General features: G+C 37.5%; 1 protein-coding gene across 1 annotated transcript in view; it reads left to right on the top strand.

Moving 5' to 3' along the window:
• KLHL20 (kelch like family member 20) overlaps positions 1 to 13,216 on the top strand; it is a 36,814-nt gene extending 23,598 nt beyond the window's left edge. The window contains exons 6-12 of the mRNA XM_006211135.4: positions 163 to 278; positions 3,212 to 3,395; positions 5,198 to 5,341; positions 6,595 to 6,728; positions 7,629 to 7,837; positions 9,337 to 9,443; positions 11,659 to 13,216. Of these exons, the coding sequence (XP_006211197.1) occupies positions 163 to 278; positions 3,212 to 3,395; positions 5,198 to 5,341; positions 6,595 to 6,728; positions 7,629 to 7,837; positions 9,337 to 9,443; positions 11,659 to 11,743 (979 nt within the window). The 3' untranslated portion in view covers positions 11,744 to 13,216. The remainder of the gene's footprint in view (positions 1 to 162; positions 279 to 3,211; positions 3,396 to 5,197; positions 5,342 to 6,594; positions 6,729 to 7,628; positions 7,838 to 9,336; positions 9,444 to 11,658) is intronic.
• Positions 13,217 to 16,992: the final 3,776 nt, after the last annotated feature.

Raw genomic sequence — 16,992 nt, 5'->3', positions numbered from 1 at the left:
CCGTCATCTCTCTGTGACCTTTCTCATGTTGGCTGGCATTCATGGTTTGGTTTGATTTATGCTTGCTCCCCTTGCCATCTGACACATTCACCTAAACCATATTGGGATTTGACTAACAATATTGTTTAGACATTTGGAATAAAGGCAGAATTTTTTCCACAGAGACTTGGTAGATGAGGCTAAAAACTATCTCCTGTTGCCTCAAGAACGACCACTAATGCAAGGACCAAGGACAAGACCACGAAAACCTATCCGATGTGGAGAAGTACTCTTTGCAGGTTTGGATCTTAATATACTGTGACTAAACTGAGTATTTTCCCACATGAGGAACTATCATTTGAATAGTCCTTTGGACAGTTGGGATGTCTACTGTCATAAGAAATACATAATAACCTATTATATTCCTTGACTCTTAACTCGTGATCCAACACAGGTTCTCTCCAAAAGAATGCTGTATTTTTATATAAATCTAATAATGTCATGCAGTGGATATTTTGTTAAAATGAATCATATGGGGAAAGTATAGCTCTGTGGTAGTGCACATGCTTAGCATGCACAGGGTCCTAGGTTCAATCCCCAGTACCACCACTAATAAAAATTTTTTTAAATGGATCATATGCATTAATTTATATTCTAATGTGCACGTCACCTCATAATTACACAGAACTGTCGAAAAACATTATCTTACGTTCAACAGTTCCACTCTGTCCTAGCTCTGCTGAGCTAGCTGTCAGCCCAAGACAGCCTGTTATGTCATTTTGCTCCCACTCTCTGCCCTTGCATCTCTGAGAACTTTGAATCTCATATGTTTCACTTCTGTCCATGTAAATTCAGTTCCCTTAGTCACTTGAATGACAACTTTCTATTTGGTAAAAATTCTTCTCACTAGGTCTACCTTAGTCCCTTCAGGCTGCTACAACAGAAAGCCATAGACTGGATGGCTTATAAACAACAAATATATTTCTCACAGTTCGGGAGGCTGGGAAGTCCAAGATCAAGGTGCCAGAAGATTTCGGTGGGTGAGGGCCCGCTTCCTCCTTCTTCAAAGACTGCCATCTTCTCATCTTCTTGCTAAGTCCTCATGTGGAGGACCCATCATGGTTAATGGAAAAAGAAAATTAGAAAGCAATAATGGATTACTAATGTCACTTTGTATATGAAAGATATCCTATTTTTAAATAACACTTTTTGTTTTTCTGATTATAGAAGTGAATACACATGCAGTATAGAAATATTAGTTAGCACAGAAATACGTAAAGAAGAAAAGTTAAATCATCTGTCACCTCTTTTACACTAAGGTTTTCATTTTCACTTGTAGAGAAAAGCTATTAGGTCTTTTCCTTTACAACTGGTTTTGGTTTTCCCTGCTTTCGCAGTCTTTTTGTGCTGTCCCGATCTGAACCCCGTTCTTGAGTGATACTGTTCCACTGACATTATTTTAGATCTTGACACATCTGTCTCTACTTAAAACTTAATTCTCATTTTGCTTTGTTTATTGCAATTTTGTTTTCATTATCTGAAATGCCAAATTACCAGTTCTCACTTATTTGGAGAATTGAGTCTTCGTTTCTTCATCCTGGAAGCCTAAGAGCCAGCTTTTAACAGCAGTAGTTTTTTACTCAGGAGCATTTTACTCCCACTGATGTCTTCCAGCTTGTACTCTTGTTTTCCATTAGGCTTCTTGATGCTTCTCAATTCTGTATTTCTATTTTGTTTGGGATTTTGTGTGTGTGTTCACAGCTCAGTGATCCTTATTCCAGATACATTATGAAAGTTGCCTATTTTAAGGTAACACTTTTTGACCAATCTGCCTTTGAAGTAATTCTTTTTAGAGTTAACATCTCACACATATAAAACTGTATGTCCCTCTTTTAGCAGTATTTTTCCTTAAGTATACCATTTTAACACAAATTCAGAGTTCCCGCAGCAAAAACTGTGTGTACACCTTATTTTGCTAAGTACAGTATACTCTGCTTATAATAGTAACTTAGCTAGTTCTGTCCCAGTAATGCCGACACCTGCTGCCTTGGAAATCATAATGCACAGAAAATTGCCATGAGGCAGTGGAATTGAGCAACCCCTTCCTCTTCTTGTTTCCCCAGTTCACAGGAAAGATTTAAATTTGATTTCCTAATGGCCTATTTTTTTTCTTTAGTATGGAAGAACAGTTTATGAAGTGATATTAAATCGATTTGGAGCCATGTAATCCAATAAAAAGCTGAACTTAGTGGCTTTCTTTATAAGACTGTGCCTGAGGTTTAACGATTAGGCTATTTGATTTGTCTCAAGTGCTTGTAACTCTCAGATTTGCAGGCAAACTTTATTTTGGTAGATGTTTCTCTGGTATTGAAACTCCTGGCATACATCCAGAACAGAATTCAAAGTTAAGCAATTAATATGTACAAAACTTACTGTGATTTAGTATTCGTTGAATATCCTAATTTAAATGAAACCACAATACAACAAAATGTATGCAGCACATTGAGATTTGAAACAAGGAATCGAGTTTTCAGATCCGTCTAGAAGAAGGTTAGAAACATGATTCCCGTTTTAGTCTGGCTCAGGAGACCCCCTAGAAGCCATTAGTTTGCAAATGTTTTGAGGTTACAATATCCTTAGTCTTCACTTTCTAAGCTCCAGAATTTAGCTCTTATTTTAGATTAAAGTAGAAATGGTTTTAAAGAATAACAAGGTAAATTTATCTGCTACAATTACATTTTTTTCAGGAAGCACTCAGAGAGCCTTTATGGAGCTCAGTTTGAACCTGTTGTTCTGAGTATTCCTTATGAAAAATGTGATTTCTTCAAAATGTCTTCTGATCTTAAATGTCACTTTTAAATTATTTTTTCTTACTTTATAAATAAGGTAGTTTGCAGGATTTCCCCAAGGTTACATAGCTTAGTAGAGGCAACAGTCAAGTCCTAGTTTTCTAACTAAGTGCAATGTTGTCTCCATTAAATGCCACATTACCTCCCAACCTGATTTGGTGTCCTTGCCCTCCTCTGTGAAATGACCTAATACTAACTTACTTAGAAAACTGAAGATACAGCAATCCCAGTGGAGTAAGTAAAAATCATAACATGTTTTTAACCTGCTTCCAGGGGCATTTGGTAAGTCAAAGAATTAGGTCACAATTTAAAGATTAGCAGTGAGTGATGTATTCTATGCTTTAGGACGGGTATTCTCCTGACCGTTTCTGTTACTTCCCCAGTTGGTGGCTGGTGCAGTGGAGATGCCATTTCCAGTGTTGAACGATACGATCCACAGACCAACGAGTGGCGAATGGTAGCTTCAATGAGCAAACGGCGATGTGGAGTCGGGGTCAGTGTGCTTGACGACCTCTTATATGCAGTGGGGGGCCATGACGGGTCCTCTTATCTCAACAGTGTTGAAAGGTAAGTAAGGACAACTGGACATCTTTCTCTCTACCATTCATCTTGTTTTGTTTGAGATGTTAAGAAGCAGATGTGGCCTGTTGCTTTATATTGTGTCTGCGGCACTAGTTGGCAGCCTAGACCACTTAGTGTGACGTACAAGTCCTTTATGATCTGACCTCTATCTGTTTTTCCAGTCTTTCTCGCCTGGCGCACCACTGCTCCCTAAACGTGCTAGTGCAGACCCACCAAATTGCTTCCAGTCCCTTGGACATGCCATCCTCTTTCATGCCTCTTTGCTTGCATACTGTTCCTTCTTCCCCCAGAATAGGAATATCACTTCAAGACTCAAATGTTACTTTCTACATAAAGCCTTCCCTGGCACTGTAAAAATAAGTTAGTTACTCCTTCCTCTGATCTTTCATAAATATTTTGAACAGACTTGTACCTACCACATTGACTATAATTGTTTGTTGAAATGTCTTTTTCCATATCTGTCACAAAGCCTGGCACACTGGAAACCTAGAGTAATTGATTTTTTAATGACTTCTAGCTTCTTGCTCTCACACACCCTTTTTCATTCAGCTGTGTTGATTTACAGTAATTCTTGACACTTCCCAAACACAAAGCCCTGAAGTATATCAAGATCTAGAGATATAGATTGTATAGCTGAAAAGAAAGAAAAAACAGAGGGATCAACTCCATAGAAGTTTAAAAACACACACACACACACACACACACACACTAAAAACAAGTTGATGAGTTAAATAAATAAAAGTGGAAATGATTAAATATTTACAACTTAGTAACAGTTGAGACCATATGTAGCAAAATGTGTGGAATCTAACTAAAGTAATAGTCACAGGCAAACATATATATTATAACTTATCTGCATTCATTTGAAAATAAGCAAGATGGGGAAAAAAGCAAAGAAAATAGAAAGAAAGAAATTAAATGGAAATAAAAATTAATGAAATTAAAAACAAAATTGATAAAGATACAAAAAGAGCAATTTGATAGTAGTTTTTAAAATTAAAAATGAATATACCCTATGCCCCATGATTCTGCTTCTCATCATCCATTTGCACAAGGAGAAATATATAAGGGTAATCATTGTTTTTAATAACAAAATGTCAGAAACAACTTAAGGATAGTATCAATAAGAATATGATTTAAATAATATATGACACATACACTATAATGAAGTAGTTCAAAGGAAAAATCTAGAGCTATATCTATTATCATGAACAGATCTCAGAAATATGTTGAGTGAGGGGGAGGGAATAGCTCAGTGGAAGAGCGCATGCTTAGCATGCAAGAGGTCCTGGGTTCAATCCCCAGTACCTCCTCTAAACAAACAAACAAACCTATTGCCCCCCCAAAAAAATTTTTTAAAAAAGTGTTTGAGTGAAGAAGCAATGCCTAATGTATGGCATTATTTATGTAAAGAAAGCATGCTTAAAATATAAAGAAATACATATGTGGATAGATACCTACCTATTTAAAAGTATTTTACTGAAAAGCCTTGAAGGATATACACCAAATCAAAATGGGAAGAGACCAGAAATTGGGTGGAACTCAAAGGGAACTTTAACTTTATCTATAACATCCTGGAAAGAAAATTTTTAAGAAAATATATTCATATATAACTTGTTTAAGTAAAACAATTTCAAAAAATAAAAACATAAATTAGAGTTTCATATGTTATTAATCAGGTAATATTTAGAGAAAGACTATATTGGTATTATATCTCATTGAATATGTAAACATAACCAGACTTTCTTTGTGTAATACAAACTCTGTTCCTGACGTGTTCTTTGCAGGTATGACCCCAAAACAAACCAATGGAGCAGTGACGTGGCTCCTACAAGCACCTGCAGGACAAGTGTTGGTGTGGCAGTGCTTGGAGGCTTTCTCTATGCTGTGGGTGGCCAGGATGGCGTGTCTTGCCTCAACATTGTTGAGAGGTGATTTTTTTAAGTCATTTTCAAATTTTTTTATTTACACGAATACAGAGGGCTCTTTAAAAGAAACAATTCAGGGGCACAAGGGGATTCACTATTTAGTAGATTTCCCATGAGCTTTAAGGAAATAGTTTCCAGTTAACCTTAAAGTCTAGGAAGATGACCGATATAACCAGGTTTTTTAAATTATGTGTTACACTGATTAAGCCTAACATTGAAGCATTGGGATCATATTTTAAATTATATTTTATATATGTTATCAAGCATACCATGTCTAAAATATGTTCTGATTTTTTTCCCCAGTACTTGGAATGACTCTGCCGAGACTTCCTCCAGAAAAATGATTAAAGTAATAATACTTTGTCTAGCATATCTTATAAAGACTCTATAAAGTATTTTGTATATGGATTCTTATCGGTTCTTGAAGTGTACTTAGGGAAATCTTGGTGGGATTTACAAATCAGTTAATTTTGGTGAAATAGATTTTGTTCTTAATTTCTTGCCCCATTAGTTTTCTATCATTCTATCTTAGAGATTAGATTTTGGAGTCTTATGTGCTATGATTACTGGCAAGAACACACTATACTTCATCCTCACTTCTTAAAAAGAAATGAATTTTTGCAATAGCATTTACTAGTTAGGTTACCATATTTAAGCTGAAGCACTTAACTCTCTTAAATAGAGATAAAGTTGCAGGTAACTCTTAAAGGCAATGCCAGTTCCCTTTTATCTGCCTATCAAGAAACTTACTTCCTCACTTTCAAAACTTTATGCGGCTGGTTGGGGGAGTGGAGGGAGGAGGAATAGCTCAGTGGTAGAGTGCATGCTTAGCATGCACAAGGTCCTGGGTTCAGTCCCCAGCACCTCCATTAAAAGAAAAGAGGGAGAGAATAAAACTATGCAAGAGGATTCTGGGAAGATAATAGCAGCAACAGCATAAATTTATAATCTCGCCTTGGCAGAGGAAAAATGCAGTGTTCAGAGTTCTAGCCCCAGCTTCTTAAGTCAGAGTGTAGAAAATAGCTTAATAACTAAGGCACAAGTTCTAAGACTTTTTTTTCTTTCTTTCTTTTTTAAACATTGAAGACTTTTTTTCTTAATAACTAAGTAAAACATGTTAGATTCTCACTGTGCATCTGACCATAGCAAGTCTATGTATCTAGCGTATGTTTAGCATGATTTCATACCTTACAGAAAAGGCGTCCCTTAATTTAAAAAAAAAAAAAGCGTGCAGTCTTTGGTTACTCTACCTGCAGGTATGATCCAAAGGAGAACAAGTGGACTCGAGTGGCTTCTATGAATACCAGAAGACTAGGCGTGGCCGTGGCCGTGTTAGGAGGATTCCTATATGCTGTGGGTGGCTCTGATGGGACATCTCCACTCAACACAGGTTAGTCCCTTCCAATGTCAGTCTGGTTCCCCCAAAGCAGCATGTTTTCCTTAGGAGAGTTCCTCTATGAAATTATAAAAAGTCCAGGTTATCTTATAATTAATTAAGAAAAATGATTTCCCCTTTAGGGGAGTACACCTCTCAGCTCTTCCCCAGCTCGTTCTGTAGCTGTAGTCTGCTAGTATAGTCCCAAAGTATTTCTTTCTCTCTTTTTTCTCCCTTTGCTTTGCAAGTTGCTGGGAATTTATAATGCATTTTTTAAATGATTTTCTTAATATGATTATTTTGCTCCCTCCAACCATATCTCCTCAAAAACAAACCAAAAAACCCCCTCTATATTATAATCTAAAAATAAATAAAAACTTGTAGCTATAAACTGGATTATGTGTTACTTGTTTCTATTTAGAAATAATGGATATTTTTGCCTGAGAATATTGTCATTGTGACACTCATATCAGATTCATTGTTACACATCTTCTTTCCAGTGGCTCAGAACACAGTAGGAATATAGGCAGTAGAGTACAGGAGTACCAAGGTTGTCTGATTATGACAATAAACTGTTAGTAAGGAATGGTGCTGACAGATCATATAGTCTGATCCCTTCATTTAAAGATAAGGAGAGTGAGGCCATGAGTGGCCCAGCTAATGAGTCGTGTAGCCAGAACTAGAACCAGGTACCTTGACTCCAACACGTGCCCTTTCCAGCAACCATTCCTAAAAGAAGCCAGTCCCTGATGAAGAGTATAGTGGTATTGTCCAAAAGTAGATAAGTCCTCTGAAGCAAAAATCATATAGCTTATTGAAAATGTATGTTATCGCAAAGCAAAGTGGCTATGAAGAAAACTAGAGGTGAGAGGGAATGATTGAACGGTCACTGACTGGCTTTTCTTTTCCCTGCAGTGGAGCGCTACAATCCTCAGGAAAACAGATGGCACACCATAGCCCCAATGGGGACCCGGAGGAAACACCTAGGCTGTGCAGTGTATCAGGACATGATCTATGCCGTGGGGGGCAGAGATGACACTACAGAGCTCAGCAGTGCTGAGAGGTACAACCCCAGGACCAACCAGTGGTCTCCAGTGGTGGCTATGACGTCCCGCCGTAGTGGGGTAAGTGCCCAGCTGCTGAAGGCTTGGGGAAACAAGCACCAAGGGAGGGCTGAGCACAAGGAGAATCTGACCCGTAAAGTACAAAACATTGGGACAGTAAGGAGATGCATGTACAGGTAAAACAACCCCTGCTACTTTTGTACTGGGAAAGAAGTTAATTTCTTTTAATTACTGTTACCTCAAGTAGTTAAATATCCTATATCCAATCACATCTTTAATTAGAGAATACTTTTTATGATTTATCTTGTAGTCAGTTCCTCCTCTGAAAAGCATCTCCCTGTCTCATCTACTTCGTTACCTAACCTCACTCGTACTCATTGGTATCTCAGCTGTATCTATTAGAGCTAAGTGTTCCTACCTGATGCTTCTAGGTAGTTGGCACACCAGTACAAATGTTTAGGCAGAGACACATCTGGCTCCACCACCAAACTCCCCAAACTGGTTTGAGTCTATGCCATCTATTGTATAGGCCAGATCAGGCTGCCCTATGTCATGTTCTAGACCACGACTGACCCATGACTACAGGAAACTTCCTGGGCAGAGTATAGAATTTATGCGTCCTGGGACATTCGGCTCAGAGTGAAAAGTAACCCATAACCCGCTGATCCTATCAGGAGCCCATCAACGTTGGATAACAGGTGGGAGAACCCAGCTTCAGCCAAAGACTCCATAGTCTGAGGATAAAAGGGAGTGAATTCTGGTTTGCGCAGATCAGGGACCACCGCCAGTAGGCATCAGCAAGTCAAAGCATTCACATGCCTGAGGTTCTTTTCTACTGGTAACGAACAGCTTCTCTGTCACATTCCTGTTGTTTTCACAGCTACATTGTGTTGACTGTATTTTCACACATTTAGCAAATATTTATTAAGTGCTTACTGTGTGCTGGGAAAGCAAAAATTACTATGACTTGATTCTGCTCCTCAAGAAGCCCCCAGTTTAGTGGAAGAAATTGAAGTGTTTACAGTTTACTAGAGAAAACAAATCCTATACTACTGGCATGTGCATTGTAGGAGAACATGGGAGAGTTATGCTTAATGCTTTTGGAACTGTGAAGAGACTTACCAGAGTAAGTCACAGGTAAGCTAGACCATGAATGAAGAATAAGGTTTTCTAGAAGAGGGAAGGAAAACACCAGCCAGGGAACAACAAGTACAGAAGTATGGAGGTATTACAAAATGTTTGGTATTTTCTGTTTGGTCTAGCAATCCAGTATTACTGCTGCACAGAGTGCATTAGGAGGTGAGGCTACAACACAGGCCGGTGTGGCTTTCTGGAGGGCATGAATAACATAGTAACAGGCAAATACCTAAAGAATTGAGAGCAGTATAGCTCCCATAATTAAATAGATTTTTGTGATTACTTTTCCCCTGTGTTCAAATAAACCAGAATGTAAGGCCATAAAGAATTATCTTTTATTAAAGAGATTTATCTAGGAACTGTCTAAATTTTCCTAGTGATTCTCTAGTTTCTTCAGCAGCCACTGTGTTTTGGTTCCGTAGGTTGGCCTAGCAGTAGTGAATGGACAGCTAATGGCTGTGGGAGGTTTTGATGGCACAACGTACTTGAAGACCATTGAAGTTTTTGATCCTGATGCCAATACATGGAGGTAACCTTTAACCTATGTTACACATCACCTCACTGCTGCCTAGAGTCATGGGCTGGAGACAGTCTGTGACCGTCAAATTCAGGATGGTCAGTACATGGAACTACTTCTTGAAGTACTTTGAAAAAGGTTCAGAGTTACCATATTTGATGGCTTATTTTGACTTCATTGCTCTAAAGTGTCTGGCATCTTACAAAATTCTTCTCTTTGGTAACTGTCCAGTTTTATAATTAGAAATAGCAAAAACATAAAAAAAATCTTTACTTTGCTTTTAAATCCTTCATTGTCTAACATATCATCCTTTAGTTCTTGTAAATACACATAAATTAGGTGACTCTTACATGTATTTTAGATATTCAAAAACTTTTACAAATTTAGCAAAATTCTCTTAAACTTTTCAACTTAAAATCTTAAGTCTAAATCTTTGCTTAATCACACATTTTATACTTGATTCACAAACTAATCTGATAGATGCTCTAACATGCCAGTCTCTTACTTAAACACTAGAAGAACGTAAAAATGTCAACTATATAATTCTCAAAATTAATATAAAATATTTACACCATGGGTTTGAGGTACCTTACCTCTGTGCTAACTAATATCTATTCTAAATACTAGCTTTCTAAGAAAACAGTTTTACCTTCCAAGCATTTATAGGTTCCTTTCTCAGTAAGTTTGGCTTATTTGCCTAAATAAGTCTAGGGCAACCATTGCAGTGGCTGAGGTTGTACATTAACCACAGATACCAGTCTGAACAGGACATCTGAGGCAGCAGACAAACATTCTGAACGATTTTTTTCATTTTTCTCTGTTTTATAGTCACTGTTCCAAAAGGGGCAGTCCCATAGTCCATTCCCGCTGCATTCTAAGTATACATTTTCTAATTTTGAGCCTGTAACTACCCACCCAGATTTTTTTTTCCCATTGGTCTAGAGAAGATTCAGCTAATGAATTTCCTGGGTTCTTTTTATAGTCTTCATCTCTGAGAAAGCCACAACTTTGACAGATATCAAAATGACATTCTTTGGATTCTATATGTCTCTCACGCTCTGTATGGCTCAGCGGTCACCATACTAAAGGCAAACTAATGACCCTGTAGCACATTTTGCTTCTGCATCACATTTTCACAACCTTGTTCATAAAGTAAAGATATTACTGAGTGTTCTAGACCCTAGGGATACAAAGTGAACAAAGCAAAATCCCGTGGCCTCCTGGAGCTGACATTACAATGAGGGATAAACAGTGCCACACGAGGTGGCAGTGCTGTGGCGAAGAGCAGAGAGGTGGGGAGTCCAGGGAGGAGTGTCCATGTTAAAAGGTGGCCTCTCTGAAAAGGTAACATTTTAGCAAAACCTAACAGAGGGAGAAGAGAGAGAATGGCAGTTTCCATGACTAGGAGCCTTTCACTTGTGGATGTGTCCTTCCATATACAGCCTTCTATTTTCAGTAGGAAATTTGGGTAAGCATAATTTGGGAACATAGCCAAATTTATTTTTGCCAATTAATGGCTATGATCCTATGTATGGACTTGTTTCTTAGTAACTATTACTAATATATGTTCGTAATATTTGACTAAGTCATATTCTTGAAATTCTTAAGGATCATCTGTTGAGAGATTACTATCTAAATTTTTGTAGTTACACAGCCCAGATTTAAAGCCAATTTAAAATCACACCTTACAGCTGACAGAGGATCTTATATTCTTTTCCATGGAAATCCTTAATTTTGAAGATGATCCTGTTCACGTGTCACAAACTAGATGATGACTTTATTTAATCATGTCCAGTTTTATTCCATAAATGGTTTGAGAAGGTTTCTAAGAGTACATACAAAACAAAAGGATAAAAATTAATAATTAGGCAAAGGGAAAATGTGGAAAGTTATAGCCAGGGTCAAAATTAGATACAAAAATATAGAAAATGTGATTCTGTATAATTGTTAGTAGTCAGTCTACGAATATAGTTATAAAGTTATAATGCAAACAGTGGATATGGCACTCTCTTAAAACAGTATATAAGTCAGAGCATTTCAGTCAGTGTCTGAAATAATTCTGCTACTTGCCAGTGCTCAATTCCAGCTCCTACTCTTTGGAAGAGATATATGACCCTAAAAATATTAGTTGTGATATAAAACATAGAAATGCGTTTATTAACATCTACGTTATGGAAGAAACAGAGCTTTTTCCATGTGAAATCTGATTGTGTTTCTTTCTTTGCAGGTTATATGGTGGGATGAATTACCGTCGGCTTGGGGGTGGTGTAGGAGTTATAAAAATGACACATTGTGAATCCCATATATGGTGAACATATGAAAGACAGTCGTGTATATGCTTCTCTGTATTCTGGAGAGCTTTGACTTTGGAGCTTTGTATAGCTCTAGAAAACACTAAACAAATTTTATTCTTTGCCGGTGCCTCAACATGTGGAAATACAAATACAATGAAAGTACTTCACCTGCAAGATGCCACCTTTGCACAATAATTTTCAGTTCTGTGCTGAAGAATATTTATTTTTTGGTTTTAATTTATCATGGATTTTTTGTTGTTGGTTATTTTCTTCCTTTTTTTTCTTTTTTCTTTTTTTTTGATTTAGCCTCCCTGCTACCAAAAGAAAAAGGAAAAACAAAAAAAAGACAAAAATTTCAAACAGTGAAATCTTAAGCTATTGATTACGTTTGGAAGTACTAATAAGGAAAGAGGGCTACTTATGATCTAGTTGTTGATTCTAAGCACTCCATCCACATGACTTCACTACTTATAGGGACTACCAGTGACAAAGATAAGTGTGCAAAGTGTATTAGTTAGCCATCATTCTGTACCAAGCACCAGAAGACTTGAAAAGCTAAAAAACAAAACAAAGGAAACATCTCATTTATCAAGAACAATTCAAAAGGAATATTAAATCGACAAACCAGGACTCAAATGCTAAAGTTTTCATCAGTGGAAGTTCATAAATTGTTTCCTTCCATATGAACTTGTTTTCCGCTGTATTTAAAGTCTTATTTTCATACAGTTTCTGCTAGAGCTAGAGCTCTGCTCAGTGCCTCTACAAAAACAGCATACAGTTCTCTTACACTATCTTGAGAATCCCCCAGTAGAATCATGCGCAACTCTGCAAGAGTTTCTGCTCAAAAACATTACTGCCTGAAGCAACTTTCCTTCTCTATTTCCTATTGCTACTGAGGACCAGCAGGGAGACACGTCCTCTCCCCAGCAGTGAATACTGATATGCAATTCACACTTGACGCTCAGGCCTGCTGAAGCTGAGGCTCACCTGTAATCACAGCCTCCAAGGGAATGAATTCTTCGGTCCATGTAATAGTATGCTAATGAGTATAATTTCAATAGAGGCATTTTATTAATAATATCTTGGTTCTTTTATAAAACTAGATACCATTATCCTCATTCTATAAAGCCACTGTTGCTACTACTCTCAAATTGTACTTTCTGGTAAACAGTTAATGATTTTTAAGGAAAAAAAAATGATACAGATTTCAGTGGTTAAAGTTTGTTTTGTTACTGTGCACAGACCAGGTTTTTTCAATGTATTTTGCAGGAAACCTTTGAATAAGACTTTAACCACAACCAAAAGGAATAACCTCCCCGCCACCCACTACAAAAATGTTTGGCAACTTTTGTGTTTACATTTAAAGATCATTTGCACCTCTACAAGGAAAAGAAAATAAGTATTTGGTAAATAATTGTTTACATGTATCATTTATGCTTTTTTCTAGCATGTATAACTTTTTAAAATAAAGGTAGTACTTACCATAAAAAATTTTGGTTAATGCTTTTTTATGCTTGTATCTTTGCTATTTAGACTTTCTACTTCTATAGCATTTATATTTCCTATATGTAATGTTTTAAGTAATTTCAACCTGAAGGAATAAAGGGATTGACAACTAGAATAATGAATTTTTATTATATTAGGTTCATACAATTTTTGAGCTGGAAGGAGATTTAATAATCCTCTGGTCCAAATCCATTTATTTCTCTACCCTGAGACTGAAAACCAAGGGAGTTCTGCCTAAGAGTAAATAGTCAATGATAGAACCGACGTTTGAAATCATTCCCCAAACTTCTACTTGGTTTCTCTTTCTGTGCTGCACAGCCACTGCAGACCTGCCTGAAACGTGGCCTGGAACTGAATGTACTAATAGACCTAAATTTTAAGTAAGTCTGCTTTGCAACACTGAAAAAGGATAAAAATTTTTTTGAAATCCTTACAGTACTACATCATTAACAGTCCACCTTCAAGACAGTATCATATACTTCCCTAGACTCCACTGTTGCGTACACTTAAAGAAAAGGAGAGGAATGAGAACAGGAACAGAATTCTAGGGATTAGACTCTCATAAGCAGGGATGAGGGCAGATCACGTGACAGTGATTCACGAGTAGAGGCCCACTGGTGTAGAACAGAATATTAACTTATTTGCATAGTGATTTCCACAACTCTGGGAAGTAAACCCAGAGCTGGGTTGGGTTGGTGGTCACCTTCATTTTATAAATAAATAAAGTGAAGCTTAGAAAAGTTTAAATGACATGACAGAAGCTGAACCTCAAATGCACACCCCCTAGTTCCAAATCCATCCTTCTCTCCACATCCTATTTCTGATGTCCTTGTTCCTCACTTTGGTTCTCCTGTATTTTACTTGCATCTTTCTACACTGCAGAGACTAGTTCTCAACAACTGTAAACTAGAAAAGTTGCCTCCTGAACAATATTTGAGAGTGGGGGAAAAGCTTTTCAGACTTTATATTAACTTGGTAAACAGATGGGAAAAGAAAAAAAAAAGGCGGGGGCGGGGATAAGGAAGGAAATGCAAGAGAGGAGAGAAAAAAGCAAGAGACAAAAACAGCCCAGGAAACCTGAATATCACTGGCTGGTTGTCTTAAATAGTTTGTGACAACATGCTCTGTAAATTGCTTTTAAACAGAGGTCTCTGTTCTGGAAATGATAAGAATAATTCCTAGAAATGACAAAACTCTTCAACTAGAGTTGTCTTGAGGGTCCTTAACAATAGTAACCTTTCAGTTATTTAGTCATTTATGTTTAGGAACTTACATTCTTTTAAATGTGGAAGATGCATTGTATTTATTGTACTAACATAAAATATATGGGGTTATTCCAGTAACAGTAACATTGATATCACTATCCTAGAAAGTTAGAATATTTACTTAAGGGATTCTGAATTCTTAGGAAAAGGGGACACGTATCTTCAGGGTGAATTTAGATCAATGAACACTTGGACTCCTACTAAACAGAACAGTCCCTGTCTTCAAAAAGCTTACAATTTCAAACCTGAGTTTGATCAAGCGTCTATGTTAGTGGTTCTCAGAGTGTCTCTGTGGACCTCTGAAAAGTCCTCAAGATTCTTTCAGAATATCTATGAGTCAAAGCTATTTTCTTAGTAATCCTAGGAAGTTTTTTGCCTTTTCTTTTTTCTTTTTTAACATTTGCACTGAGGATGCAAAAACAATGGTAGATAAACTGCCCAGGCTTTAGCACAATTCAAGGCAGTTGGCACCAAACTGCTGTACTACCAGTCATGGTATCACCACCATCCCCTCACAGTACAAAAAAGTTTGTCAATTTCACTTAAGAAATCTCAACCCTTGGATATATGGAATATTTCTGCTACATACCAAAACACAGTGACTGTCACAAGGAAAATCTTATGTGATTGTTTTGAGTTGCAAGCTGAACAAGACACTTTTTGAAGGAATGATTGACAGATTATTCAGACTTGGGTGTTTGGTGGACGTTTTCTGGAAACTGAACAAAGGGAGGCTGTCACTTCAAGGAAAACTGACAGCATTTATCATCAATGATAAAATCCAAGCTTTCAAGAGAAAATTAGAATTTGGGGAAAGTTGTACAAATCACTGTGGTGGTTAATTTTACATGTCAAGCCGACTGGGCTAAGGGATGCCCAGAGATCTAGTAAAACAATTTTTTTCTTGGTGTGTCTATGAAGATGTTTCTGGAAGAAATTAGCATTTGATTCAGTAGACTGAGTAAAGATTCCACACTCACCGATGTGGGCAGGCATCAACTAATCCGTTTTGGGCCATATGGAACAAAAAAGCAAAATAAGAGGGAATTCTCTTTCTCTTCTTGAGCTGGGACGTCCATTTTTTCCTGCCCTCGAACATCAGAGTTCCTGGTTCTCAGGCCTGCAGACTTGGACTGCATTGTACTGCTGGCTTTGCTGATTCTCCAGCTTGCAGAGGCAGACTGTGGGACTTAGCCTCCAGAACTGTATCGTGTCAGTTCCTATAATAAATCAACAGATAAGATAGGTAGGTAGGTAGATAACAGATAGATAGATGGATAGATAGGTAGATAGATAGATAGATAGATGATAGATAGATAGATAGATAGATAGATAGATAGATAGATAGATAGATAGTTAGGGTTAGATAGAGATAAATTGATCCTATTGGTCTATTTCTCTAGAGAACCCTGAATAACACAGTTACTATGAGCTTAGATTCGACCAACCTCAAACGGGGTGAGCATTGTAGTACTTACCGTGTGAAAGTGGACCCATAGTTCAAACCCAAGTTGTTCAAAGGTTGACCTCACAGCCCAGCAGTAGTGATTCAATAGTCTGGCCTGATGCAGACTCAAAGAGTGATCTGAAAAGAAGTTGTGGCTGAGAAAAGATTGAAAGACAGTTGTAGTTTTGCTTGCTAAGTAAGCAAGAGTGGAAAGGACACTCCAGACAGACTAGCATCTGCAAGATACACAGAATTAAAGGCAATGAGATAAAATGGAGTGTTTAGGGAAACCAAAGCAGTTTGGTTTATCAGGATAGTAAAATGCAGAAAGGACAAGTCCAGAAATAAGACAGGAGAACCAAGCAGCAGGCAGGTACCATCCTAAAGGATCTCTTATGCCAATAGTTTCCTCTCTTAACTTTCTTTCCTGACATTTATTCCCATCTCTTTTTGTCTGTGTGGGTATGGAAGTAGGCTCCAAGATGCCCCCAGTGGTCCCTGCCTTCTGGTATTCACGCCCTGTGTAACAGCCTCCTGCACTGCACCAAGGTTGGTCTGGTCTGTGAGTCTGAGTGTATGCTACAAAAGTGATGGTATATCACTTCCAAATTAGGTCGTAACACACTCTGCTTTCACCGTGGGTGTCTCTCTCTGCCCCACTTCTCTTACTCTGGGAAAAGCAAATACATGGGGGGAGGGAGGGAAGAATGTAACAAATCCACCAATGCCCAAGTACCACCATGCAGCTTCAAAAATGATTACCACTTTGCTTATCTTATTTGATGTATTCCCTCCCACTCTTCTTCCACCACCACTGGAGTATTTTAAAGCAAATTCCAGGCACATGCTATTTTACTCACATTTGAATACTTAATTTTAACAGATAAGGTCTGCTTATAATAACATTACCACACTTGATAAAATTGACAGTTTGTTAACATTACCTAGTACCTAGTCCATATGAAAGTTTCCCTAGTTCTCATTTTATTTAATATTTACAATTATACCTTGGAGCTTTCTTTTTTCCTGTCCTTCCATGTGCTCACTTG

This window comes from Vicugna pacos, chromosome 21 (genome assembly GCF_048564905.1).
Source record: "Vicugna pacos chromosome 21, VicPac4, whole genome shotgun sequence".
NCBI lineage: Eukaryota > Metazoa > Chordata > Mammalia > Artiodactyla > Camelidae > Vicugna > Vicugna pacos.
This window is presented reverse-complemented; position numbering and strand designations above follow the sequence as displayed.